The sequence below is a fragment of the Anas platyrhynchos genome, chromosome 8 (genome assembly GCF_047663525.1).
Source record: "Anas platyrhynchos isolate ZD024472 breed Pekin duck chromosome 8, IASCAAS_PekinDuck_T2T, whole genome shotgun sequence".
NCBI classification, from domain to species: domain Eukaryota; kingdom Metazoa; phylum Chordata; class Aves; order Anseriformes; family Anatidae; genus Anas; species Anas platyrhynchos.
Window position 1 is genome coordinate 24,869,985 of NC_092594.1, and position 25,862 is coordinate 24,895,846.

General features: G+C 39.6%; 1 protein-coding gene across 3 annotated transcripts; it reads left to right on the plus strand.

Annotated features, from left to right (window-relative positions):
- On the plus strand, positions 1-23,956 carry LOC101793408 (vitellogenin-2). 3 transcript variants are annotated; one of them, XM_072041585.1, is made up of 35 exons: positions 1-230; positions 2,460-2,480; positions 2,586-2,737; positions 4,162-4,413; positions 5,013-5,174; positions 5,262-5,410; positions 5,652-5,802; positions 5,909-6,066; positions 6,156-6,321; positions 6,890-7,015; positions 7,366-7,584; positions 7,986-8,203; positions 8,365-8,462; positions 9,034-9,158; positions 9,281-9,382; positions 10,011-10,130; positions 10,217-10,406; positions 11,977-12,070; positions 12,184-12,369; positions 12,835-12,979; positions 13,098-13,320; positions 13,408-13,583; positions 13,953-14,600; positions 15,074-15,124; positions 15,991-16,080; positions 16,961-17,173; positions 17,265-17,407; positions 17,797-17,935; positions 18,484-18,619; positions 19,070-19,256; positions 19,585-19,676; positions 20,739-20,836; positions 21,543-21,702; positions 22,617-22,778; positions 23,616-23,956. In XM_072041585.1, exons 3-35 carry the CDS (start codon positions 2,636-2,638, stop codon positions 23,732-23,734), a joined length of 5,400 nt encoding a protein of 1,799 aa, XP_071897686.1. In that variant the 5' UTR covers positions 1-230; positions 2,460-2,480; positions 2,586-2,635; the 3' UTR covers positions 23,735-23,956. The 3 variants fall into 3 exon arrangements, with proteins under 3 accessions (XP_071897686.1, XP_071897687.1, XP_005022346.5); XM_072041586.1 differs by lacking the exon at positions 1-230 and adding an exon at positions 1,720-2,133; XM_005022289.6 differs by lacking the exon at positions 1-230 and adding an exon at positions 2,179-2,345.
- Positions 23,957-25,862: the final 1,906 nt, after the last annotated feature.

Here is a 25,862-nt window from a genome sequence, read left to right on the forward strand (position 1 = left end):
ACAGGCTGTATAGCAAAAAATAATAAAAGATTTACTTATGAAAAATTTCTCCCTACAAACCAGCCCCCATCCTAATTTGAAGTACTGCTTCTAGTAGCTTCAGCAGACTTGCTCTGCTTAGTTGCAGCAGAATGAAAATGCTCCAATGTGTATGAAAAAAATGAGACCATATCCTTGCTTTTCTCTGGGATTACTGTATGTACACTTGGACCAAGTGTAACTGGACCAAGGTAACTATTTAGTAAATTTCCTAAATAATATCCATTTAAAGAGTTTATTCTTGAACAAAAAATTGGTATTTCCAGGATATTGGGAATACTGTGTGTTGCATGCTATTACTTGTGCTTTCTTTTTTTTTTTTTTTTTTTTCTGATCCCTGGGAGAAATATTCATGTTGTTTGATAGTTTGTTTATTATTATTTGTTACAATACATCTGTTCTCCAATGTTCACTACTCCCAGCAAGGTTGTGCTGTACTTACACAAAAAGCAGCAACCCATAACAGATCATTCTAGTTTTCACATTGATGCTGTACTCATGTACATGCACAACTCAAAACAAAACATGACTACGAGACTTGCAACTAACTGTAATGTATAACATGTAAGTTTGTTATAAAGAAATGGTCAGCTATTTAAAAAAAAAAAAAAAAAGAGTTATAGGGAGGAGCTGGCTGTGCATCATTATGAGAAGGTTATAACCATGGCACAGTGTGCTTGTCTGCTTAAACTTAATAACAGGTTGATAATCATGTAATCATGCCATTTCTGGCAAATTTCTGCAACAACACTGTAGTATTCTGAAGTGAATTCTATTGCAGTTTCCAAAATAGAGGCTGCACAACACCAGGTGGATTTAAAATTCAGATGAAATCCATTTGAAAAAGTCAAAACTCATGGGACAACAATCTCAGAAGAGCAGTTACTAGAAAATGCTGGAATAGAAAATGTGTAGTTCATTTGTGGTCATTAAAACATTGTTTGCCACAAACTACTCTCTTGTGGTAAATCTTGTAGGTACTGTGGGAACAGAAATAAAGTGACTGAATAACCAGTATGTCATAGATTTTGAATTAGAGTAGAATTAAAGGGTTTTTGTGTGATTTGACGCTCCCAGCTTTCTGCATTGCTTGAAGTTGCCCTCCAGGGCTAACCTCAAACTTGGAAGATCCTGCACGTTTTTTTTTGGTCTTTGTTGTTGATCCAGCTGCCACCCAGCTCACTTTGGAAGGCTAACTTTTTTGTTTGTGGCTGACAAGAACTTGTTTGTCCTTTTTCATGATTATCTATCACCATGTTCAAAAAGGGCAAGAACTTTTTGTGCATCTCCCGTTTCTGAAGACACCTGGCCCATTGCCTCCATGCTCCTGACATTTCTAGAACAGAGCACTTTTGTGAATGTGTTCTTGTGCTATCAATGTAAATCACTGTTAGTGATGAAATTGGCTGCAAGCCTGCATCAATTCAGGTACTTGGCTGCATTTTGTATTTGGCTCCTTAGGAAATGCAGAAGTTCTAGTTGACCTGCACTTCTATCCTCCCTGCTTGCTGCTGAGAATCCCTGTGGGTTTTAATTGTTCACGTTTAGCTGTCGTTTACCTTGGAAAACAAACTATTTACAGAATGCTTATGAAACCTTCACTCATTTAAAAAATATTCCTGGTCAGTGTGACCGGAGCTGAAAGGACACATTGGTCCTGTGATTTAAATAGATTTTTTTTTCTCAGTTGGATGTTAAGCGTGCTTTGGTGCATGTATAAATATAAGAATAGCAAGGGTTTATCTACCCTTGTCTCCTGTCCACAGGGGTGGCCATAAACCAAAGCTGAGGAAAGAGAGAGGACACAGTCAACGTATATGAAGCTGACTCTACTTTGTTAATTGGGCTACTATCAGTTAGATAACAGCTTGTGTCAGGTGCCAGGTCAACATAACCTGGGCAAAATCAATCTCATCTGTGGCAGGACCACGTACCAGCAGCAAGCCATGGCTCAGTCTAGGAATCAAGTAACATGTCTATTGTAAATTTATTGCAAGTGACCTAGTAAGAATTTTTTTAATAAGATAAGTGGAAACTTTTGGAAAATCCAACAAAAGTTTTATACAAACAAACAAACAACAGCGGGATACCAAGGTATGGCTTGATTTTCATTTTTCTGTGTGAAGAAAAGGTACGATTGCAAAAAGGGAAGTGTTTACATAAACTGATAAAAAACTTGAGAATTCAGCAGAATGCAACCACGTGTTCCTGAGCATTCTTCCATAAAAGTCTCGCCATGCCTGGCAGAGCCCCATTCACCTTCACTATGAGGGGAATCATACTAGCCCTAGTGCTCACCCTTGTAGGTAAGCATACACGTCCCTTCTTCAATCCTCTTTCCTGGAATTTTTTTGGGTTCACTAAAAACAATTGGGTTTAGACTAAATGTTACTTACGTGTTTTTCCATCTATTTTTGCAGGTAGCCAGAAGTTTGATATCGGTAAGTGAATTTCTGTCTATAAGCTTTTATCAGTGACTTTGTTACGATGACTATTTATTAGAACGTGCTTGCAGCTATTGTGAAAATGGCTGTTATTTCCCACAGACCCAGGATTCAGTAGCAGAAAGAGTTACCTGTACAGCTATGAAGGCTTTATGTTGAATGGGCTTCAAGAAAGAAGTTTGGCAAAAGCTGGTGTGCGCTTGAGCAGCAAGCTAGAGATCAGTGGACTATCAGAGAACACTTACCTCCTCAAGGTATCACATCTTGTTCCAAACATACCAGTCAATACTGAGGTGCAAATCACGTTCGTTTCATTGCATTTTGCTCACTTGTGTTCTAAGAAAGATGTAGGGTACAGATCTAGAGACTTAGCACTGTAGATTTCAGAGAATGATCTACAAACTGAAGTTGAAGTGAGGAGTGATTTAGCATCCAACCGCTTACAGGTGCTTGTTGTGAAAATTGTTCATAGCAGGTGCTTCTCATGACTTACTATCAGAAATAGAGGTGCCAAAATCAGGAGTTCTGTTAGAAAATGTTTAATTGTAATTCAAGGCACTCAAGTATGCTCTGATTTTAAGATTTAATTCAATTCTCAACAAATGTTTCCAACTTTGGTGGGGAGCCTGGACTTGGGTAGGTAAAATCATGGTCATGCAGGCAATTAATAAGTGTAGATTATGTTTACACACTCGGAAAAAAAAAAGCAAAAAAAAAAAAAAAGCATCAAAAAGTAGCACATAGCAATTATTAGTGTCTGAATAATGCAAGAAAAGATTTGTACATGTGAAAGCATACCTCTTAGAGATGGGTTTTGACACGTCCAAAATAAACATTTAAGACAAATATTTTGTCTGTTTAATTTATTTACAAAGAAGAGCATCTTTCTGGGCACAGAGTTTAATGACAAGAGCTTTAGCAGAGCAGTAGATCTTGTTTCATTAATGAAAACAAGATGTCAAAGTGATAAGCTAGGAATTGTATTTCTCATTATAGTCCTCATCCTGAAATTGTTATGTTGTGCATACCAGGCTGTGCTTGGAGAGACACCCGAACTAGCAGTGACCTTCCCAAAACTAGTGAAATTGCTTCTGATTTGTATGGTGCTGTATGGGGAATAAAAGGTTTATAAACACATTTCTAATTATGAAGAAACAAACAAATGAGTTGTTTTAAGCAATTCACAACTATCAAATATGACAAGTAGCTTAGTCAAAGCAACAAGCATTTTGGGAGGGGAGGAATTAAAATGAAACATTCTAAGACTTTAAAATAAATAGAATGATTTTACCTTTTTATGATAGATTTAATCTAAAGCAGAACCTGGTACAGCTATTTTAATTTAAGGCTGAAAAATAGGGATAAATTTATTTGAATCTATTTTTATAACTTTTTTGAATAATATTTTTACCTATATAGTTGATGTTTAAAATCTTCCTGAGAGATAATGGGGATATGTTAACTGTTTCTGTACCACCAAAGAACACTGCTGAGCACCTTGGACTTGGACGGGCTAAGTGAGAGATGGAAGAATCAACTGCTGTATGGCTATCTAAGCCTATATTTGGAAGGAAAGAGTATATAACTAGTCATTATGTTAATTTCTTCCAATCTGTTTACATATTTAGTACCGAAGTAATTTTATTCATATAAATATCCTTCTTAAAATTCCTCTCAGGTCCGCTCCCCACAAGTGGAGGAATACAATGGAGTCTGGCCCAGGGATCCATTCACTAGATCTTCCAAAATCACACAAATGGTCTCATCATGTTTCAGCCGGCCTTTCAAATTTGAATACAGTACTGGACGGATCGGAAACATTTATGCCCCAGAAGACTGCCCTGATACGTGTGTTAACATAGTGAGAGGAATCCTGAACATGATGCAGATAACCATTAAAAAATCACAGAATGTCTATGAATTGCAAGAGGTTTGTTTTTTCCATTCTAAAACTACTTTATTGAAAGGATGTGTTCTGTTTAGGTGCACTTCCTCCATGTTCCTGTTTATTTTAATCTATTTTCAGCCATCCGTCATGAAAAAAAGTTGTTTTTCATTCACAAGAAAGAAAATGTGTGTGTATGTGTTGAAGGAATTACTTTTGCTGGATCTTTTAAAGACATTTGTAGAATTGCTTTATGTAAAATGTAATACTTTCAAGAAAAAGGAAGTATTAGCTATGAATGTATTTGTTACATTGCTTCCCTGATACAACTATTTGATCCATTTATTTGTTCATTGTTGATATTAATTAATTAATTGATTACTTTTTCTCAGTTCCTTGACTGAGTTTAAAATATCCATTTCTGTTCAGTTTTTTAGTTCAATAGGGTAACTAGTGAGTAAAGTTAACAGGTTTCAAAACATTATTCAGTATATTCTTACCCAAACATAGCTTATCCTTACCCAAAACATTGTTCAGAATATCTTTACTCTCCTACTGCTCCTTCAGAAGCAGTAAAACTTCCTCTCATGTGGTGAAATCCTGCTATAATTAGGAAGTCTTGTTATCTCTTCTCATCTATACAGTCTGGAATTGGAGGTGTTTGCCATACAAGGTATGTCATCCAGGAAGACAGGAAGAATAGCCGAGTGTCTGTTACCAAAACTGTAGACCAAAATAATTGCCAGGAGAAGGTGAAGAAGAGTGTTGGAATGGCTTACATCTATCCCTGTCCTGTTGACACAATGGTATGTGAGACATGATAAGACCTTCCTCACAACAAGCACGGCCGTTCTGTCCCCACTTACTATTTGGGTCTCTCTGTCCTTCTCTAGAAAGAAAGGCTGGTAAAAGGGACTGCGGCCTTCTCCTACAAGCTCAAGCAGTTGGACAGTGGCACCCTGATCACAGAGGTTGCGTCGCAGCAGGTGTATCAGATCTCGCCATTCAGCGAACCTACTGGGGTTGCTGTCATGGAAGCAAGGTAGGCATGTGGGGCTGCCTCTCAAAGCAAGAATAACAACTGTTTGTACCAATCTCAGGACTTTATCCATCAGAAAACTGTAAGATTTTACTGTGGTTGGAAAAATCAGTAAAGACTAAAAGAGATAATGTCTCAGTATCATCAAACTAACAAACAGATGAGGCAGATGAGGGGAGAGAAAAAGAGAGAGGTAATTCACTCCTTACCTGACGCTTTTTCGTTCCTCTCTGTCTCTTGACAGACAACAGCTTACCTTGCTGGAAGTGAGAAGTGAGCGGGGGAGCGCCCCAGACATTCCCATGCAGAGCTATGGAAGCCTTCGCTACCAGTTCCCAGACGCACTGCCACAGATGCCCCTTCAGCTAGTCAAAACGAAAAACCCCGAGCAACGGGTATAGAATTTTTAAGTCTTCGAATTGCTTTCCTACAATTCCTCCTGAAATACAATCAGAAGTGCCAAGGGAATTAATTATGTGTTCACTTTCTCTTGTTGTTCAGATAGTAGAAACACTGCAGCACATAGTCCTGAATAACCAACAAGATTTCCATGACGATGTTCCACAAAGATTCCTAGAGCTTGTCCAGCTCTGCCGAATAGCAAGCGCTGACACTCTTGAGTCTATCTGGAGACAAGTTTCAGACAAACCTCGTTACAGGTATTTATGTGTATAATTTTCTAAGGAACTTTACTCTTTTGAGAATTGAGAGCTAAAATTAAGGACTTATTTTTCTAACCTACTTGCAGGCGATGGCTACTGAGTGCAGTTTCTGCAAGTGGCACCACAGAAGCACTACAATTCATTAAGACCAGAATTCGCAATGATGAACTTAACTACATTCAGACTCTTCTAACTGTTTCTTTGGCTTTCCATTTAATGAAGGTTGATGAACACACTCTTCCAATAGCAGCTGTGAGTAAATCCACATGAATCTTTCCTATTTGATAACAGAAGGAATGATAATTGATGACATCCATTGGTTATAAAGTTTATTATAAAGAAGATTCTCCCCTCATGTATAACGATTTTGTACAAATCATGATCTGTGAATTTCTTTTGGCATTATCTATATGAGAGAAGAGTGTGTTTCTGTTTTGCTACAGTAATATAAAAGTCTTTCTCCCATAACAACTTCTGAGAATAATTCCCATTTTAGTTTGCTGGAGTCATGTCTCATGCTGTCTACAGACAAACCTTTGTCCATGTTATTTCTTACTTCTGAAACATAAATGGTGGCTTGTGTGTTACATCATTTAAATAGCTCTTTTAATTGCAAAATATTCCTATAAACCAGAAAGAGCCACAAGTTAAAATGCTAATACAAACCCTAGATATTTTGACACTATGATTAGTGTAAGCATTTGTTCTGGGCAGGATTCTCACCATCTCTAGTCAATATTCCTCTTCTTAAATAGGAAAAAAAGAATGTTAAGTAAAAATGCATAATTGATATACATTTTGTTTTAAAAATTTCCTTCAGGATTTAATGACCAGCTCTAGAATTCAGAGAAGTCCAATGCTTCAACAAGTTGCCTGCTTGGGATACAGTTCTGTGGTCAATAGATACTGTTCTCAGACATCGGCATGTCCTAAAGAAGCTCTTCAGGTACATGTCTTTTTCTCAGATTCTTCTTAGTAGCTTATTAATGTGCTTTAGTTTAACTCTTTTCAGCTACAGTATGAAAATGTCAGCTACACGTTTCAATTGACTATTAACAATCAATTGGACAAATACATTTCATAGCTCTCCTTCAGAACAAAAGCAATTAATCATTTTACTAATGTAGATGATAAATGAAAACAGTTGTCCCATCCTTTTTTTTTTTTCTCAGCCATCACTGAATACCTGTATTAAAACAATTTGCTTTATTGTGATAGGCTTTTTAGTGTCTAAGGAGATTATTGTGGCCAATGTATACATTAGGCAGAAAACGTTGAACTGTGATTTTTCCATAGCCTGTCCATGACCTGGCAGATGAAGCAATCAGCAAGGGCCGTGAAGACAAAATGAAATTAGCTCTGAAGTGCATTGGTAACATGGGAGAACCAGCCAGCTTAAAGCGCATCCTGAAGTTCCTTCCCATATCTTCATCCAGTGCTTCTGATATCCCAACCCACATTCAGATTGATGCCATCATGGCCTTGAGAAAAATAGCTTGGAAGGACCCCAGAACTGTAAGTACCACCTAAAATAGTAAAGCATATTCACTGTGTCAGTTGGTTTACTCCAAAGAACGAATCGGTTGTATTATCTACAGTTGTTTCTTCCAGTTTTATTCACTGATCTCTGAATGTCAGCCTCTGAATGCAAAAAGCCATGCTGATGTTTTTTTGATATGTGGACATTTATTTCAGATCGGTGCCATCCCTTTTTGGGGCTGTTCTCATGTGGCCCCATTCAGTTGTGTTAATAAAACAATATGGAACGATACAGTAAGCCAGATTGGGAAACTTTTCTGCAGGGACAGTGATCCTCCCACCCCCTTCCCATATTTCTTGTGGGTTATATGTAGATCCATTCTGCAAAAAAAGTCTAAATTATTGGTAATTCTCAATAATGTATTACCTCTCTACAGGTGCAGGGATATCTCATCCAGATCCTTGCAGATCAGTCACTTCTCCCTGAAGTGCGAATGATGGCTTGTGCTGTTATCTTTGAGACAAGGCCTGCCCTTCCTTTAATAACAACAATAGCTAATGTGGTGATGAAGGAGAGCAATTTGCAAGTGGCCAGTTTCGTGTATTCCCACATGAAGGCTTTGTCGAAGAGCAGATTACCGTATATGTACAACATGTAAGTAGAGACAGGAATAAAGTGTGGTTTTTTCTGCAGATAATAAATTCTGCTATATTCTTGTTAGTAATCACGCATATGCTAACAAATTGAATTCAGTTTCATATTCTGGTGGAGTGCAGTTTATTTATGGATATTATTACCTTTCTTATTTTGTTCAGATCTTCAGCTTGCAATATTGCCCTTAAGCTGCTGGCCCCCAAACTGGACAGGCTGAGCTATCGGTACAGCAAGGTCATTCGTGTTGGTGGTTACTTTGGTGAGTAAAACATTTCAGTGACTGGGAAATTTTCACTTCAGAAATCTCTTAAGAGATACTAAGTCCTTTGGAAAAATACATGTACAACATTGCCAGTCCCTGTGCGAGTTATGTCTAGGAAAGTTCTTTCCTTTAACACTGCTGCTAGATGCAAAAAGAGATTCAGTAAGATACTTGATAAGTTTAGTTTCTGAAACAATTAGTTTATTTCTTCCTGAAAAATTGATCTCTTTCTTCTCAAAAACTATGGTGGAAGCTTTCCTCTTTTGCTGCAGTAATGTGTATTTAGCATACTTCATGTCAGTTAAATGGTCTCTCATTTCATTTCCCTGCTGTTACAGCATCCTGTAATTCTGTAAAAGATGCTGCATTGGAAAAAGAAATTGGATTAAATGCAACAGTCACATATTTAAAAAATAGGAGTAACCATTTATTAAATCGAGCCTATATAATTAAAGCTTATGTCATGATATATCTTAGAGTCAGTAATTGAAAAAGATGCAGTAATACAATCTTGAATGCTAAGCAGAAGGTTAAAAAAAGATGTGTCTTTTGTTTACTTCTACCACAGATAACTATAGAGTTGGTGTTGCTGGCGATGTCTTTGTTATGAACAGCCCAGGAACAATGTTCCCATCAGCAATAATTTCCAAGTTGATGGCAAATTCTGCAGGTTCAGTGGCTGATTTGGTGGAGGTAAATATTTACTTAAATCAATAATAAAACAAATAAAGTGAATTTCATATTAAAAATTTCACTACTAAGTTTCCACTCTGTAAGTATGTTTCAGACCACTCCTTCTCATGCTGTTTTGGTAGGTTGGTGTCCGAGTGGAAGGCCTCACAGATGTTATAACGAAGCGAAATATTCCGTTTGCTGAATATCCTACGTACAAGAAGATAAAGGAGCTTGGAAAAACTGTAGGTGGTTTCAGTAATGTAATGTCTGAGTTATATGAAGTGGTATTTAATGAGGCTTGTCATAGTAGTTAAGCCCGTCTCAGAGGGTGTTACCCATGTAGCAGCCAGCTTGAGTATCTCAGTAAGAGAAGGATTTGCAGTGGGACTACAGAAGATGTTACTCCTGTAATGTCTATGATAGCTTTCACCAATTTTACTGCTGCCCTGCTTCCTCCCCACCTCAGGTATGACTGCAGGAACAGGGAGGCAAGCAGGAAGGTGGATGTTGCTGCACAAAACATCTCTTATGCCTGGCAGGTTTTCTCCTCCCTCCCTTCATTTATCTAGCTTAGTTTACAAGATCTCTCTGGTGCTGTGCTTTCAAACTGGGTTTAACGGTACAAATGTCCGAGACCCTCTGTATTAGAGTAAATGTTATTTCACTAGAATACCTGTGGATGGAAGGCTATTTGTGGGCACCTCAATGATACGGAGTAAATCTAAAATAGTGACGCCAAGCTATTAATAAAAAAAGTAAAGAAATGCAAGGGGCAAAGGAAAATTGCAGGTTTGTCATTAACAGTCTTCATCGCCTTGCTAAATTGTCATTTATAAAGTGTTTCATTAAGGAACTTTGCTTGTTCCCTAGCTGCTGGGATGGAAAGAGCTGCCAACAGAGACCCCCTTGATATCAGCCTACTTGAAAATATTTGGCCAAGAGGTAGCCTATGTCAACATCAATAAGGAAGTCCTGCAACAAGCTATGAAGGTACCAGGGGCTACTACTTCTCTTTGCAAGAATTGACACCACTGTAATTTCATGTCCTCACCTCTTGGATCTCTATTTGCTGGCAGACGATAGTAGAACCTGCTGACAGAAACACAGCGATGAAGAGAATTGCCAACCAGATCCGCAATGGCATTTCAGGACAGTGGACACAGCCGGTGTGGATGGGAGAGCTGCGATATATAGTTCCCAGCTGCCTCGGCCTGCCGCTGGAATACGGGTCATACACCACTGCCCTGGCACGTGCTGCAGCCAACGGTGAGTTGGGGAGTACGAGATGTGCTTTGCTAGCTCCGAACAGGGGCTGGGAGGGACAGGCTGAGAGAGGCTGGAGAAGGACGTAGAAGAAAAAAACTGATTTTTTGTAGTGTTTTGAAACACAGGAGGGGAGGTAGTAAAGATGTTTGAAGAGAAGCTGGTCACAGTTGATTTCTGCCTCATATTTGAATGCATTGAAGACAGAGGAAATGAGGTGAGAATCTGGGAAACCAGAGGGAAAGGTCACAGCATTCAAGGCCAGAAGACAAGAATACTGTGTGGGGAGCTGACTGCAGGAATGAGCGGAAGGGGGTAGCTCCTGAGAGAAGCAGGCACAAACTAACCACGATTCTGTGGTGACTGACAATCAAAAAACAGCTAACTGTAGCATTAGAGAAGGCAGGAAGAGAAGAAGGCTTGGAAAAGTGAGAGTTTTGTTTTAGCAGAATGAATATGCAAGTATGAGTTGTCATGAAGAGAATTCACTGATCATATGGTTGTGCTACAGACTTTTAATTGAGGTGATAGTCACCCTTCCTTCTGCTGACACCACATAAGGGTGAAGAATTAAATATAAATACGCGTGCTCTTTTTACACTCTCTATGCATCCTCTCTTGGTTGCTCTTGTTTTTTGTTATCTTGCTTTAATAACATCTTTGAAACTGTGCCCCACCTCCTTGCTGTGGTGTTGTTTGGTTTGGTTTGGTTTATGTTTTGTTTTGAATAACGTCCTTGTAGCCAAAGTAGGGAGGTATGGACTGGATGGATGGACTACAGAGTGAGTGACAGCTGTCTGGACTGCTGGTCTCAAAAAACAGTTAACAGATGAGGATCTAATTAGTGGCTTGCTAGGAGCAACGCTCCTCAGTTGTCAGCACTTGATCATTGTCTCTGTTAACAATCTGAACTTAGGAAGAGAAGCCACCCTCGGCACATCTGCAGATGAGATGTGGGGAGAGGTCACCATGCTGGGGGTCAGGCTGCCATTCCCTGGGACACTGACAGGCTCAAGGGATGGCCCAGCACAAGTGTGCTGGAATTTGACATAGGCCATGAAATGTCCTTCACCTGGGATGGGTTAACCCATGCAAGTGTATACAGACTGAGCATCACCCAGACAGACAGCAGCTCTGTAGAAAAGGGCCTGGGAGGCCTGGTGGACAAGCTGATAGTGAATCGGCAGTGTGCCCTTGTGGTGATGAAGGCCAACTGCATCCGTGGCTGCCAAAGCAAGGGCAAAGCAAGCACCAAAATGGTTTTCTCCCTTTACTTACCACATTTGAAGCTGCGCCAGGAGTTCTGTGTCCATTTTGGGGTCCTTAGAGCAAGACTGGGGGAAGTCCAGCAGCAGATCACCAAAATCCTTGTGGGCTGAAGCATGTGAACGCAGAACAAGTTTTCTGCATAGTTTCTCTATTTTTCGGACTTGAGAAAGATCTCATCTGTCTTGTTTTTCAGCCTTTTTAGCTGTGTTAACAGAAGAGATTACCTCTTCCTGAAAACAGTGGCTTGCTTACATTCAAGTCCTTTCAGTTTTACCATTTTTAAATGTTGTTTTGTTGGTTGCAGTCGATGGAAAGATGACCCCACCTTTAACTGGAGATTTTAGACCTTCTCAGTTGCTTGAATCCACCATGCAGATTCGGTCTGACATAAACCCAAGGTAGGGTAGGTTTCTAAGTCTGTAGATATTAATGGAAGTCTTTTATGAAAGGGGGAACCTCAAGCTAAAAAAAGAACACCTGTCTTACACATGGCCACCTTGCTCTGTTTCAGCTTATATGTACATACAGTCGCAACAATGGGTGTCAACACAGAATACTTTCAACATGCTGTTGAAATTCAAGGCAAGGTCCAGATGAGAGTGCCAATGAAGTTTGATGCCAAGATAGACATGAAATTGAAAAATATTAAGATTGAAACAAATCCATGCCGTGAGGAAACTGAGATATTGGTTGGAAGGTACTTCATTACTTCATAATTTTCTGCAGCAAAAAGTAGCCTGAAGTTCACAATTCACTGACCTCTTATGGAGGTTTCTAGATACACAGTATGATTTTTTCAGTGTGTAGCATAAACTTTACTGTAAAAAGCAAGGGATAGAAATAGGGGAAATAAAGGTCACAAGATGCCTAAATTATTTAGGAGCTTTTTTTTTTTTTAATTTCTTATTTTATTTTTAAGTACATGTCTCTCATGTTTTTGAAATTTGTTTAAATTTGCCTTACTTTGGAAACTTCCAGTGATGTGTCTCATATTTCTCTCTTATTTGTCTTTAACAATACTTCTACATATGGTTGTGTATGCAATTCCTACGTTCAAACAACATATTTCTGTGATGTCATGTGACACTGACAGGACATCATTCATTTAATCCAAAAACATGGCTTTGGAATTATTTGCCATTTTCTGTGCATATTTCCACAGGCATAAGGCTTTTGCTGTATCAAGAAACATAGGAGAACTGGGTGTTGAAAAGAAGACCTCAATTCTCCCAGGAGATTCTTCATCAAATATCGTGGAAAAACCTTTCAATCCAACAGAGGGAGCTTCCAGGGAAAGTTTCACAATGGTAATCTATTCCCTTTTTCTTATATAATAACATTAACCCCTTCTGTGCTGCTGTCTGCAGCTTTATTCTTGCCTATGATATGCTCCCAGTGGTATTCACATGCTCATCTCCACTGCAGCAGGGGCCTGACAGCATTCCAAGGAAACATTCCCATGACTCTCAAGAGGATCTTCTCCATGGCACCAGAAGAAAAACACATAAACGAGACATTTGCATCAAACTGCATCGTCTTGGTTGTCAGCTCTGCTTTTTCAGAAGGTCACGAGATGCCAGTTTCATAAAAAATACATATTTGCACAGATTAATTGGAGAACATGAAGCTAAAATTGTTTTGATGCCAGGTACAGTACTGAGCACGAGCCTTTTCTTATTAGGTTTGTTAGTACTATTTGAAGAGGTATAACATCATCCATGCAATTGCTGTGCAGTTCAAACAGATGCTGACATTGACAAAATTCAGCTGGAGATTCAGGCAGGATCCAGAGCAGCTTCCAAAATAATTCATGAAGTAAACTCAGAGTCTGAGGAAGAGGATGAGACATCTCCATACGAGGACATTCAAGCTAAACTGAAGAAGATTCTAGGCATTGACAATGTGTTCAAGGTAAGAGATTTTGAGCATGGGGGAAGATTTTTTCAGATAAATGAAGTCAGGGGTTGAAGGCTAGTGTGGAAAACTGGCTCAGGAAAGCGAGGATGGGGCTAGTTTGAAGGGTGCTGGGACTGTCAGCCTGTGTCATGTCAGCAGGATTTGATTCTAAGTGGTGCATCCAGCTGGGGCTGGTCCTTGATGCCAGGGCAAATATCAGCTGGGAAAAGTGGATCTAAGTGCAGCTTCTGTGGTGAGTGAGGCCAGGAAGTTTTACCAAAAGACTGTGGTGAGCATTTCATCTGACACACAGGGATATTTTATTTTGTAATATAGAACCAGATGTATCCCCTCTCTTGCACTTCCCTTTGAACTGTTCTGCAGGTTGCAAACAAAACACGACACCAGAAAAAGCGACCTTCTAAGAAAGAAAACACTATGCTAACAGAGCTTGGGACAGACCCCAATGCAAAAACTCCCTCCAGCTCATCTTCTGCCTCCTCAGCTCTTTCCTCTTCCTCATCATCTGCTTCCTCTCCTGATCATAGAAAGCCCATGGATGAAGATGACAATGATCAAGTAAAGCAAACTAGAAACAGAGACACAAGCCGCAAGAGCAGTAGCAGTAGTGGTAGTGGCAGGAACAGCAAGAGCAGCAGCAGTAAGCACAGCAGCAGCAGCAGTAGCAGCAGCAAGAGCAGCAGTAGTAGCAGTAGTAGCAGCAGGAGCAGCAGCAGTAGTAGCAGCAGGAGCAGCAGCAGCAGTAAGAGCAGTAGCAGCAGTAGCAGCAAGAGCAGCAGCAGCAGCAGCAAAGGTAGCAGTAGTAGTACTAGCAGCAGTAGCAGCAAGTCAGTGAATCACCACAGCCATAGGCATCACTCAAGATATCTGAATGGCAGCAGCAGCAGCAGCAGTAGCAGTAAGTCAGTGAGTCACCACAGCCATGGGCATCACTCAGGACATCTGGAAGATGGCGGCAGCAGCAGCAGCAGCAGCAGCAGCAGCAGCAGCAGCGTGTATTCCAAAATATGGGTAACTCATGTTTGTCAGTAAATTGATGCTGCTAATATTTGTGAATCACAATCCTGATGGCAGTTGGCTTTGCATCAAATTATGAGTTGACACACTAAATTTTAGCAACATAAAATTTCAAAATCAGTTCTGCTAACACACCTGCAATTGTTGGATCAGATGACTTCTTTGAAACATCTCAAAAGTTTCCACAAGACTGCTGAAACTTTTGTTATAGGCAGGGAAGCATTTTTGGCCAATTTACTGCTTTCTGTCAATACACACTGTTTCTGTCTTAATTTTGCAGTAGGAACATTAATGCTTTATATAAAGTATTTCAAGTCTCACATTATGCGCTTGTGACTAAGCATACAGAACTATGCATGAATGATAATTAGTAAAATTCTTACTTAGTTCCCAGTGCTCAATTTCAACGTAATTGCAGCATTTATTTTCTTCTGAGGCTTTTCATCTTGTTCTTGTTATTTTCAAAGGGAGGTCATGAGATTTATCAGTACCGCTTTAGATCAGCACACAGACAAGAGGTGAGTTTTCTTTCTTCAGTAGATTAAGTTTGCAATCTGTCGTGAGTCAAATGAAAAACCTTAAAGACTCCTTGTTGTCTTTGTTGAGGAAAATTACAGTACTGATAACATTTAGAACACTAAATTGACCATGATGGTTCTTCTGAGACTCAAAAAGATACTCCTTTGTGTTGTGTGCATGATGCCATTTGTGGTTCTGCAAAGTAGACACAAAGCCTCTACCAAAGCTTGGGACATTTGCCTGGCTTTGATCGTTTGGTGTCTTGGGTTGGAAAAATTGTTGACACACACTGGGGTAGGTGTGTTGACAAATGTGGGAGGATATCTTAATTTATGGTACTTTAGTTCAGCAGAAGATACCTCACTAGGGTATGATACAGCCAGGGGCAGTGAAATTGTTTTGAGTGTTCCTTGAAAAGTAGAACATTTGGCTGTGTGTCTCTATTCATTTCATCCTTTCCAGTCATTTGGTTCATTCAGTATGTGCTCCAGGTGATCAGGCCCTTCCAGATATAAAATGAATCAGTTCTGATCTTTTGTATTGAAACAAGAGGCTGGTTCAGTTTGGCTTGATCTGGTTCCTTGCTTTTGCACAAAGGGGAATTCTCATCTAGATGTGTTCCCTATTTGTCTCTTCTGAGAGGTCACATATACTTGACTAAACAAGATTTTTCAGAGCACATATTAAGCAGAATGAAGCATATTATATTGCAAGTCATTGAGCTGCTCAGTGTTGGAATGCAAGTTTATCACTAATAAGTGTCATGACAGATAATATTCTGCAGCACCTTCTGGTGCAATTTCCTCAACTGTGGTTTTTACATTACCTCCTTAATGTATTTTCATGATGTATTTTCTTCTTGCAGTTCCCAAAAAGGAAACTCCCAGCTGACCAATACAGCAGCACATATTCCTCTACAAGATCCAGTCGTGACACATCCCGAGCTGCTTCCTGGGTTAGTTGCATCATTTTTAGGGTTTTTGACAGTTTGGAAAAATGGCAGATTGGCCCTGCATTTGCAGTAATTGTACAGCTAGGACAATCTTGCAATAAGGAGGGAAGTTGAAGTGGTGCAGTGCCAAGGCGTTGGTAGTAGTGACCAAGGCTAAGAGGAGCATCAGAAGAAGGCACTCCCCAGAGATGGCGTGTATCACCTTGGCTCCTCACCAGCACCCAGCCTGATGCATGCAGGCTTGCTGCCTGGGGAGTAATGCAGTGAAGGAATTGCAAGTCATAGCATGCTTATGGTGCTGCTGTCAAGGGGAGGGGTTCTTAATGAAGAAATGTACCAGGTTATATTTAGTGTTGAGGTGTTGTTCAGGCACCTGCTTGTCCCACAGAGCCCACAGCTGAAGTGTGAGGTGAAAGCCAGCAGACCAACCAGGCAGGTAAAGAGAGGGACAGCTGCTGGTGGATGGTATTGTGAGAAGGATTGGTGAATACAACTGACAGTTGATGTTAGTTAAATTTAACAACTTTTTTTTTTTTTATTCACGGGCAAATATACGGGTGTTAACAATAAAGCCTAAATCATATAGGCATTACTGTATCCTAATGTTATGAACATTTCCATGGTATCAGCTCAGTAAAAGGCACAAATTTTGGCTCATGTCAAATACAGTGATAAAATCCATCTGTGCTTGCAGAGGCACATGCACGCTAAGACATGTGCAAGAGAATTTATAGGCATCTATAGGTATGGTACATATGCTGGTATATATTTGCAGTTCATTTTTTTATTTTTTATTTATCCATCCAGATCTTGCATCTAAAATGTTCCACAGTAACTCCTTTATAATGACATTCTTTGCATACTTTGTTCCCCTTCTTCTTAGCCTAAATTTTTGGGTGATGTCAAAACACCAGTGTTAGCTGTTTTTCTGAATGGCGTTAGTAACAATAAGAAGACAGGAGGCCTCCAGCTCGTGGTGTACGCTGATATCGATTCCATCAGGCCCCGGATGCAGGTATTTGTGTCAAACCTCACAGATTCAAGCAAGTGGAAGCTCTGTGCTGATGCTTCAGTCCTCAATGCTCACAAGGCAGTGGTAAGGCTCAAAAAATAGTTATATAAAGTTATATGCATCACAGGAAAATCATGTTCCATGTGTTTAAAAACAGACCATTTCTCCACTGTAGGGTTACCTGAAATGGGGCCGGAATTGCCAGGACTACAAGGTTTCTACTGAGCTGGTAACTGGGCGGTTTGCTGGCCACCCTGCTGTACAAGTGAAATTGGAGTGGCCTAAGGTTCCTTCAAGTGTCAGATCAATGGCAGAATGGTGAGGTTTTAGTCTCAGTCATTTATGATATTTTTCAACTGTGAAAAATCAGCATCCACCTATGCAATTCTAGTGATTAAAGTACCAGCTATTTTAAATTCTGTGATCTGCCTGAGTTCTGTCTTTGGACATAAAAGTGGAATGGGAGATCCTGTAGTAATCCTGTAGTAATGTTCAGTAATTCCTCATGCTAGACAAAATTACTGAAAACTGAGGAACAGATTCTTCCTTTCAGTGAACACTTGATCAGTAAAGCAGAGAATGGTTGTGGGGACACGAACAATGATCCTGAATATGCCACTTACACATAGATGTGAGGCAGATGGGTTTGGATGTACCTGTTTTTGCCTCACTGTTTCACCAGATCTTTCTCTCTTGAATTTTTGAAGGTTTTACAATTTTGTCCCTGGGGCTGCATTTATGCTGGGGTTCTCTGAGAGAATGGACAAGAATCCTTCTCGACAAGCCAGGCTGGTCGTGGCTCTAACTTCTCCAAGAACATGTGATGTTGTTATCAAGCTTCCTGATGTAAATATGAAACATTGTCCTCACTCTCTCTCTCTTTTTTTCCTTTTCTTTTTTTTTTTTTTTCCTGGTAGAAAAATGAGATTTATTTATTTTTTTTTAAATTACATTGTGTGAATTCTGAGAAAGAAAAGTTAAGTAAAGTAAGCCTCAGTTTGGGTGTAAATGATGAAAACAGCTTTTGTTTATTTTTGACCTTTTTTGTGTGTGTGTGTATATATATATACAGAATGGGTACTCATGAAGTGCATTTCCATCTCTAGTACTCCATAAGTGTTCCCCTAACCACCAATTCCCAATTACGGGAAGTAATTCATTCTCTCCCAAATGCTATCTGAATGACACACACCACGAGAGAAAACAGAACCAAAAAGCAGAAGCAAAAAACTCGTGGACAGTGAGTCAGATGATTTGTGTTTATATAAATTATTTGTCAGCCAAGGTAGAACAGACTGAAATCAATTTCAAAATAGGAGAAAAGGCTATTTTAGCTTTTTGCTGTGAATACCCATCACAAGTGTGTTTTGACTGTTCTTTGAATTCCTTTTTAGATGATCCTCTATGAAAAAGCCATGAGACTTCCCCTGCCACTCCCTGTAGGTCCAAGGATACCAGCTTCAGAGCTGCAGCCTCCAATCTGGAATGTCTTTGCTGAAGCCCCCTCTGCAGTGCTTGAGAATTTGAAAGGTTGGGATTTAATCTGGTTTGGAAGCAGGACATCCTCAGTCTCTGGAATGACTTGAAAATCTTCTTTTTTTTTTTTTCTTTTTTTTTCTGGCATTATTTGTCTCCAGTTAATTAAGAAATAGACTGTAATAATGCAGGGATGATTCAATTGGGAGAGAAAATTGTGCTACAAGTACAGAAATCAGCAAGGACATGTCAGGAAAATCAAGGTTGACAATTATCTGTCCTGTTAACATATAAATTTCTGGCCATTATTTTGTTAGATAGACTATATTTTTCATGCCTTTTTTTTTTTCTTGGTAGGCAAAAGCCCCTGTAATCCATATAAAAATATTGCATAGTAAAAAAGGAATATAAAGCTAGAATAACATAGCACTAAAAGTAAAACATTCAATTTAATGAGTTTCTTTTATGGCAAAGCAAATATTCACTGGCTTTCTATTTAAACAGCTCGCTGCTCAGTTTCACACAACAAGATCACAACCTTTAATGAAGTCCGGTTTAACTACACGATGCCAGCAAACTGCTATCACATCTTGGCTCAGGATTGTAGCCCTGACCTTAAGTTCCTGGTGATGATGAGGAATGCTGAAGAAGCTATGAACCTTAAAGCCATCAACATCAAGCTTGGCAGCCAGTAAGTAACTCCTGCCAGATGCTGGGATTGTGAGGGACTACACTGTCCACATTTAACAGGGGAGAAGCTTAGATCTAAGCTATACTGACATTGTTCTGCAGCACGTGAGATTTCACCATTTTCCTTATTTACTTTCCATACGTATTGAATGTGATTCCTGTGACATCATCCTGCATTTCAGGTGACAAGAATACTCCTGAAGTAATTTAAGCAGTTGAAATGAGTTCATGTTTTGACCAGTGATATTTAGAAAGCAGTAAAATCATTTTGTCAATCTGTGTTTATGAATGTGGTACAAACAGGGTATGAATGCTCTTCTTCTTAACAGTGAAATTGATATGCATCCTGCAAACGGACAGCTGAAACTGCTCGTGGACGGGGTTGAAAGCCCCTCAACAAATGTTTCACTCATATCTGCTGGTAGGTGATGCAGAATCTGTTTTATTTCATTTTCGTGTATATGTTAGGAGAAAGAAAGAAAGAGAAGACAAAAAAATATCTAACAAAGATTTCCCCAGTTTGTGTTCACTGACTATTTACACCTTTTGCTGTAAGATTATTATTTAAGAATTTGTATTTCGCTTAGTTGCATGTGAATATTTATAAAGACAGATTAGAATGTAGAACTTCTGAAGTAGCCAAACTGAGCAAAATATAACCACCGCTTCATACATCACTGTGGCTCCCATTGGAGTTACAAATTTAAGAATTGTATCAGATATACTATAAAGCCTCGCTTGGTAAAACTTTTTGAAGTAAAGCTTTTCTAAAATTCACCACCCTTATATACAATAGGCTTTCCTATTTTGATTTGTAGGTATAAATTTGGTTAGCATTCTGAAATCTGCTAGGAATAAATATGGACTACTGTGTGTATACAGAAAAAATAACCTGCTTTCTTCTCTCAAAGCAGGAATATTTTTTCTGTGAAAGGACACAGGAGGACCTTGCCTCATTCTGTACAATGCAGTCAGGGGCAAAATATAATGCAGGTGTTTCCTGACTGTATATCTGTAGTATTCAAATCAGGCTAAATCTTGCTGAAACTGGGTTAGCATCTGCCAGTGCTGAGCTCTGTCCTAATTATTATGCACTTGGCAAGTGATAATTATGCTAAAAATAGCTCCAGTGACAATCATGGTGTTTTCTATATTTTCTTACTCCTATATAATATAGTCAGGGCCTTGTATTACGTGCAGAACTGCACAGATGATATAGGTAGCTCTGTAATTGTTTCTAGAAATAAACATGATATGCTAATAACCCAAAGAGAAATAATAAATCTGTGATAATTAAATTGTTTTCCAACTTTTTACATACAGCTAGAATTTAAAGCAAAAGAGGCAAAAGAGCATTTTGAAAACATGACAGCAACTTTTTCTTAAAGAAGATAGATTGGGTTTGTTTTAGCGTTGGTTTTGGTGGGCTTTGATTCTTTTTATTCCTTTTTTTTTTTTTTTTTTTTTTTTTTTTTTTTTCTAGGTGCTTCTTTGGGAATCCACAGTGAAAAGCAAGGCCTTGTACTTGTTGCCCCAGCCTATGGCATTGATAGATTATACTTTGATGGGCACACATTCATGGTAAAGTTCTTCCTCTTCATAAGCTTTGATGTTGAGAAATTTCTGATAAGATTCCATTAAATTTGTGTATGAGTGCAAGAGTGTATAGTGGCAAAGCCAAATTTGTCCAGAGCCCCCCAAAAAGCAAAACTAAGAAGATACTTCAGCCAGCATTGCAGAGTGCTGCTCTTTATTCCTGAACAGGAGATCTGAGAATCTTTCTCCAACGGTAATTCCTTATCCCTATAGTACAGGTGTGTGCTGGAAAATGAGCCTGTGAGTATGCACAGACTGAGTCAGCAGCACATTTGCAAGAAAAAAAAAAAAGTTTTCAACTCTTGTCTATGTTTTAAAGGCTGTACTAGAAAAAATGTGAAACAGAAATATAAGAAAACAATATTATCATACTGTATCCATCGTCTACTGGGAAAACATCCATCACACAAAAACTTCAGCATATTAATAGTCTAGACTATTACTAACTTAATACTCTAGACAGGCACAGTAGATTTTAAAGGCTCTAATACAGTTAAAGACACCAGTGTCATGGGAGTTTGGCATCTGTTGTGAGAAGCTTTTTAATTCTCAGCAAAGAAAGCAAACATTTTAAACGTTTGTGCATTAACTTATACTGGAATGCATCTATATAGAAAAACTCTACTACATAGTGATTTTGTTCATTTGTTTGTTAATTTGAAATGCTTTTGCCTTTTTTTTTTTCTGGAAGATTCAAGTTGCTTTATGGATGGCAGGGAAAACATGTGGAATGTGTGGAAAATATGATGCAGAATGTGAACAGGAATATCGGATGCCCAATGGATATCTAGCTAAAGATGCTGTGACTTTTGGTCATTCTTGGATTTTGGAAGAAACACCTTGTAAAGGAGGTATGCAAGCTGTAATGCATTTAATATAGTATCACTGCAGTAGTTTCAGTAGATTAGGATCTTATGTGGTACTCCATTCTCTCAGCTGAGGTTATGATGCAACAGCCTACCATAGTGGAAGTAGGAAAACGAGCATGTTGCTTTTGTAAACCTGATGGGAAGGACTTACTTGCTACCTGGAGATGACTTTTACATGTTTAGCTGTACAATATAGGTTACTTTTCTGTGTGTCTCTGTAAAGAATACTGGGCACCAAACTTGCTTTAGATATATATGCAGTACATGACCATGTACACAATAAAATTCACACAGTTGGTAGCAACTACACTGTGTTTCCATTCAGCCTATAGAAGAAATTGCTGAAATTTTAGAGACTAAAGCTTATAGTCAGGAATAAACTGTAGTTTGTTTAGCTTCTCACATGTTTCTAACTGCTTGTCCTGGGAAACCAAAATGAGACTGGTATTACTGGCTGGCAGCAATGACTTTTGCTTGCTCTCTGCAGCAGTTTTGAGTCTGAATAACAATGGTAATGGTGTAAATCTTTACTGATTATTTTTATTTGTTCAGAAATACCCCTTTTCTTTCCACTGATGAATACTCAAAGCTTTTGAATGTGAGCCAGTTTACTTTGCAAAGTGTTTATTGGAATGTATATCAGACTATGTTTCTACATCCTAATCTAGAAATTAAACCACTTACACTGGAAATTAACTTTTTGTAGCTCCATATCTAATTAGCCAATTTGAAAAGCTTATCAGTCAGTGGTGCTGCTTTACTTATGAACAACATACAATTTTTATAGACACAATTTGGTTGCTAATGTGAAACATCATTGGCAGATGGGTCAGTCTGGGGAGATCTGAAGATGTTGTACATAAGAATGTAAACTACCATCAGTGATTCTGTTGCAGCTTGTAAACTTCATCGTTCATTTGTGAAGCTTGAGAAGACAGTTCAGCTTGCAGGTATAGAGTCCAAGTGCTACTCTACGGAGCCTGTGCTACGCTGTAGGAAAGGATGCTCTGTCACCCAGACGACTCCAGTAACTGTTGGTTTCCACTGTCTTCCAGCTGGTAAGTCAACAGAAACCTTGCTGAATTGGAGCTGCACAAAAGCCCAAATGGTGCCTTGACTCATCAGTTATTACACTCGAAACATGGGATTGGTCTGACTGAAGACCTTTACCTGTTTTCATTAATAAGTAAAACTTTCTTTGGTGACATACAGATGTTTTTCTGTAATTTTACAGAAATTAATTAAATGCAACAATCATTAATTGTTGCATTTAAAATCTAAACTGGATGCCCCTTCATGGAGCTTTGATCTAACAGAGTAAGGGCAGGGTAAGAGCACACTCAACATTGTGATTCTGCAGAAAACCTGCGTCCTGAAGCATGTGATGATTCAGGCTTATATACAGAACCCTGAAACAGGGGTCCTCATCTTTTATATTTTTATATGTCTCTGCCTTTGGGAAATAATCCTATTTCCCTCTGCTGATTTGGGCAATAGATGGATAAGTGTGGACAGGATTCCTGCCCACAGGTACAGTAATACTGGAGTATGTCTCTTTCATAAGTACATAGTAGATATTAAGAGATCAGATTAGGTGGATATAGATTACAGAGATGATAGGTTCATGTCTGTTTCCTTCAAGGCCACAATATCCTTTCCTAAATGTATTATTAATAAAACTCTGCATGGAAGAGTAGTTATCAATGTAGAAATTACTTACTACTTAAGTGGATTTCCTTGAACGTCTCTGTTTGAGTTAGTCAGATAGAAATATGTGTAACAGCTAGGAGAAGCCAAGCCTGGTGTAATTAATGACTAGTGCAAGGTAAATGCTGTATCTTGCAAAACTGCTTCTGAAGTGTACTATTTACTTTTCATTTCTTATTCACCATCAGATTCAGCTACTAGCATGACTGACAAACAGATGAAATTCGACCAGAAGTCAGAGGATATGCAGGATACTGTTGATGCACACACAGCATGTTCATGTGAAAATGAAGAATGCAGTACATGAAGCTGTACACTGCAGCGCAGGAGAAAACAGAAACATTTTAATGTTCTTACTGTGTGGTCTAAGAAGACTCGTCTTAAGAAACAATAGAAATACTAAATTAAATACTTAAAGATGTGTGGAATTTTCCTAAGTAATTTAAAGTATTAAACTTTATTATTGTAGAAGCGGTTCTAATTGCCTATAAATATCTGATTTCGTAATAAATATGTGCATGGAAAGATTGATGAAGGCTTTTTTATTTCACTGGATGTAGAAAGAGGAAATCCACATTGCTTCTTTTTGACCTGCATTTCGTAGACTTCTTGAGTCTGTGACAGCCATCTGTGTAGACATGCATCAGGCAAGTGTCTGTGTCTGGCCCCACCGGGGTATGTGTTAGGTTGAGCAGCAGAAGCTGCATGCCAGGCTCCTGCTTGTTTGCCCCACTGCTTTCTTCTCTGGTGTGCACCGCAGCAGAAACTGATCAGCTCCGAGTGATGCAGCACCCTCTGCTGCAGCAGCACAATGTGGTGCTCCATAATAACGAGGCGATGAGCCAGTGCTGCCATAGGGAACGGCAGGATCAGGGAATAAGCCTGAACCTCAGGCCTCTGGACAAGGCTGCCCTGAGGGAAGCAAGAGTACCTTATGTTCCTGAGACTCCCCACACAGAAGCTGGTAATAATCAGGGGGTCTCCAAACAGCCCCTGGGTGTGATGCCCACCCGCAGCAGGTTTGCGTGGTCACGGGGACAGACGTGCTCCTCTGTCCTGAGTGCCAGAGGGTGCCTGGGGGTATGTCCCAGGTTAGTGTTTCATGTGTGACCCTGGGGCTGTGCTGGCAGGCTGAATGTGCACGCTGGGTGGGTTTTCTGTGAGAGAACCACCTCAAGAGGCAGTGCAGACACAACCACTGATGTCAGTGAGCTCCTTGGTAGCTTAAGTCATCAGGATTATCGCACTATTTCAATAGAAATAGCATTGTTCCCTTTTATATTTATCAGTCCGAACTCTTTAGTGTTCTCCTAATTCATATGTGCATAGCCAGCCATTTTTATAACTGACCACATTCACTTCTATGTTGAACTCTGTTAAGCAAAGCAGAATGTGATCCTACTGAGGTGTTAAAAATGTAACTCTTCAGTAAATTAACTAAAAGAGAGCAAGTAACTCAATTCTTAAAAAATCAGCAGCAATGAAGACAAAATGGCGCTTACCAGTGAACATGTGGAGCATAGAGTTGATTGTTGGGTAAAAGATCTGAGAAAGTTCTGTAAGAATTGTGCCATTTTGCTTTCCTCTGCAGCTTTGGCACCTTCAAGCATATGCATGTGTATGCATTTTATAGTTTGGAAAGGTAATGTTGTTAGAACTGAAAGGAAACTGAAAGACAGGCATGAGAGGCAGACACAGTTCAAACGTTGTCACTCATGGGCGGTGGCAGTAATGCTGTGAGGTGCCTTCCCTCCAAGCTGCAGAATTTACTGGGGCTTGTAACTCTCGTGGAAGCATGGACTTGACCAAGGCTGCAGCCAGCAGGACCTGGGGCTCAGCACCAGGCTGGCCGGCTGGCTCCCCAGTTCCCAGCCAGGGCTGGAGCATGGCTCGTGGGAGGCCATGGCCTCATCCTGCCTCTGTCTCTTTACCTGACACTGCAGACATCGAGCAGAGCTCTGGGGAAATGCTGTCCAGGGCCACTCCTGGGCACAGCAAAATTGGTCATTACCTCAAAGTTGTCTTACTTTTTTTGTTTGTTTGTTTGTTTTGTTGTGTTGTTTCCTTTTTCTTTTTTTCTTCCCCCCCCCCTTTTAATCAGGCTATTTTTTCTGGAGAAATATGAACTGTGAAGGGGTGTGAGTATATTTGGGGGACAGAATGGGAGACGAAATTGTACTTGACAGACTGAAGAAATGGCCCAGAAAAATTAAAGGATTCAGTTCTACAAAGATGAGGTAAGGTAAAGTCTTCATGAGCAGGCTGTGGAGCAGCAGCAGAGATGATCCTGCCCCAGGGTGCAGCATTTGCCGCCCAGCATGCTGGGGTGGAGTGGTCAAATCTGATGGTAAAAAGAACTGAAAAATAAATGGCTCTTCCTGGGAGCAGGGGCCCTGCTGACAAAGGACTCAGCTGTAGCTAAGAGAGGCTTTCCC

What these genes read in the sequence shown, in the direction of transcription:
- LOC101793408 (XM_005022289.6), top strand. Translation starts at nt 2,276, where the DNA reads ATGCCTGGCAGAGCCCCATTCACCTTCACTATGAGGGGAATCATACTA. An exon ending in CAGTGGCTGATTTGGTGGAG is followed by an intron (nt 9,159 to 9,280) that starts GTAAATATTTAC and finishes CTGTTTTGGTAG; the next exon opens with GTTGGTGTCCGAGTGGAAGG. An exon ending in CCAGGGAAAGTTTCACAATG is followed by an intron (nt 12,980 to 13,097) that starts GTAATCTATTCC and finishes TCTCCACTGCAG; the next exon opens with CAGGGGCCTGACAGCATTCC.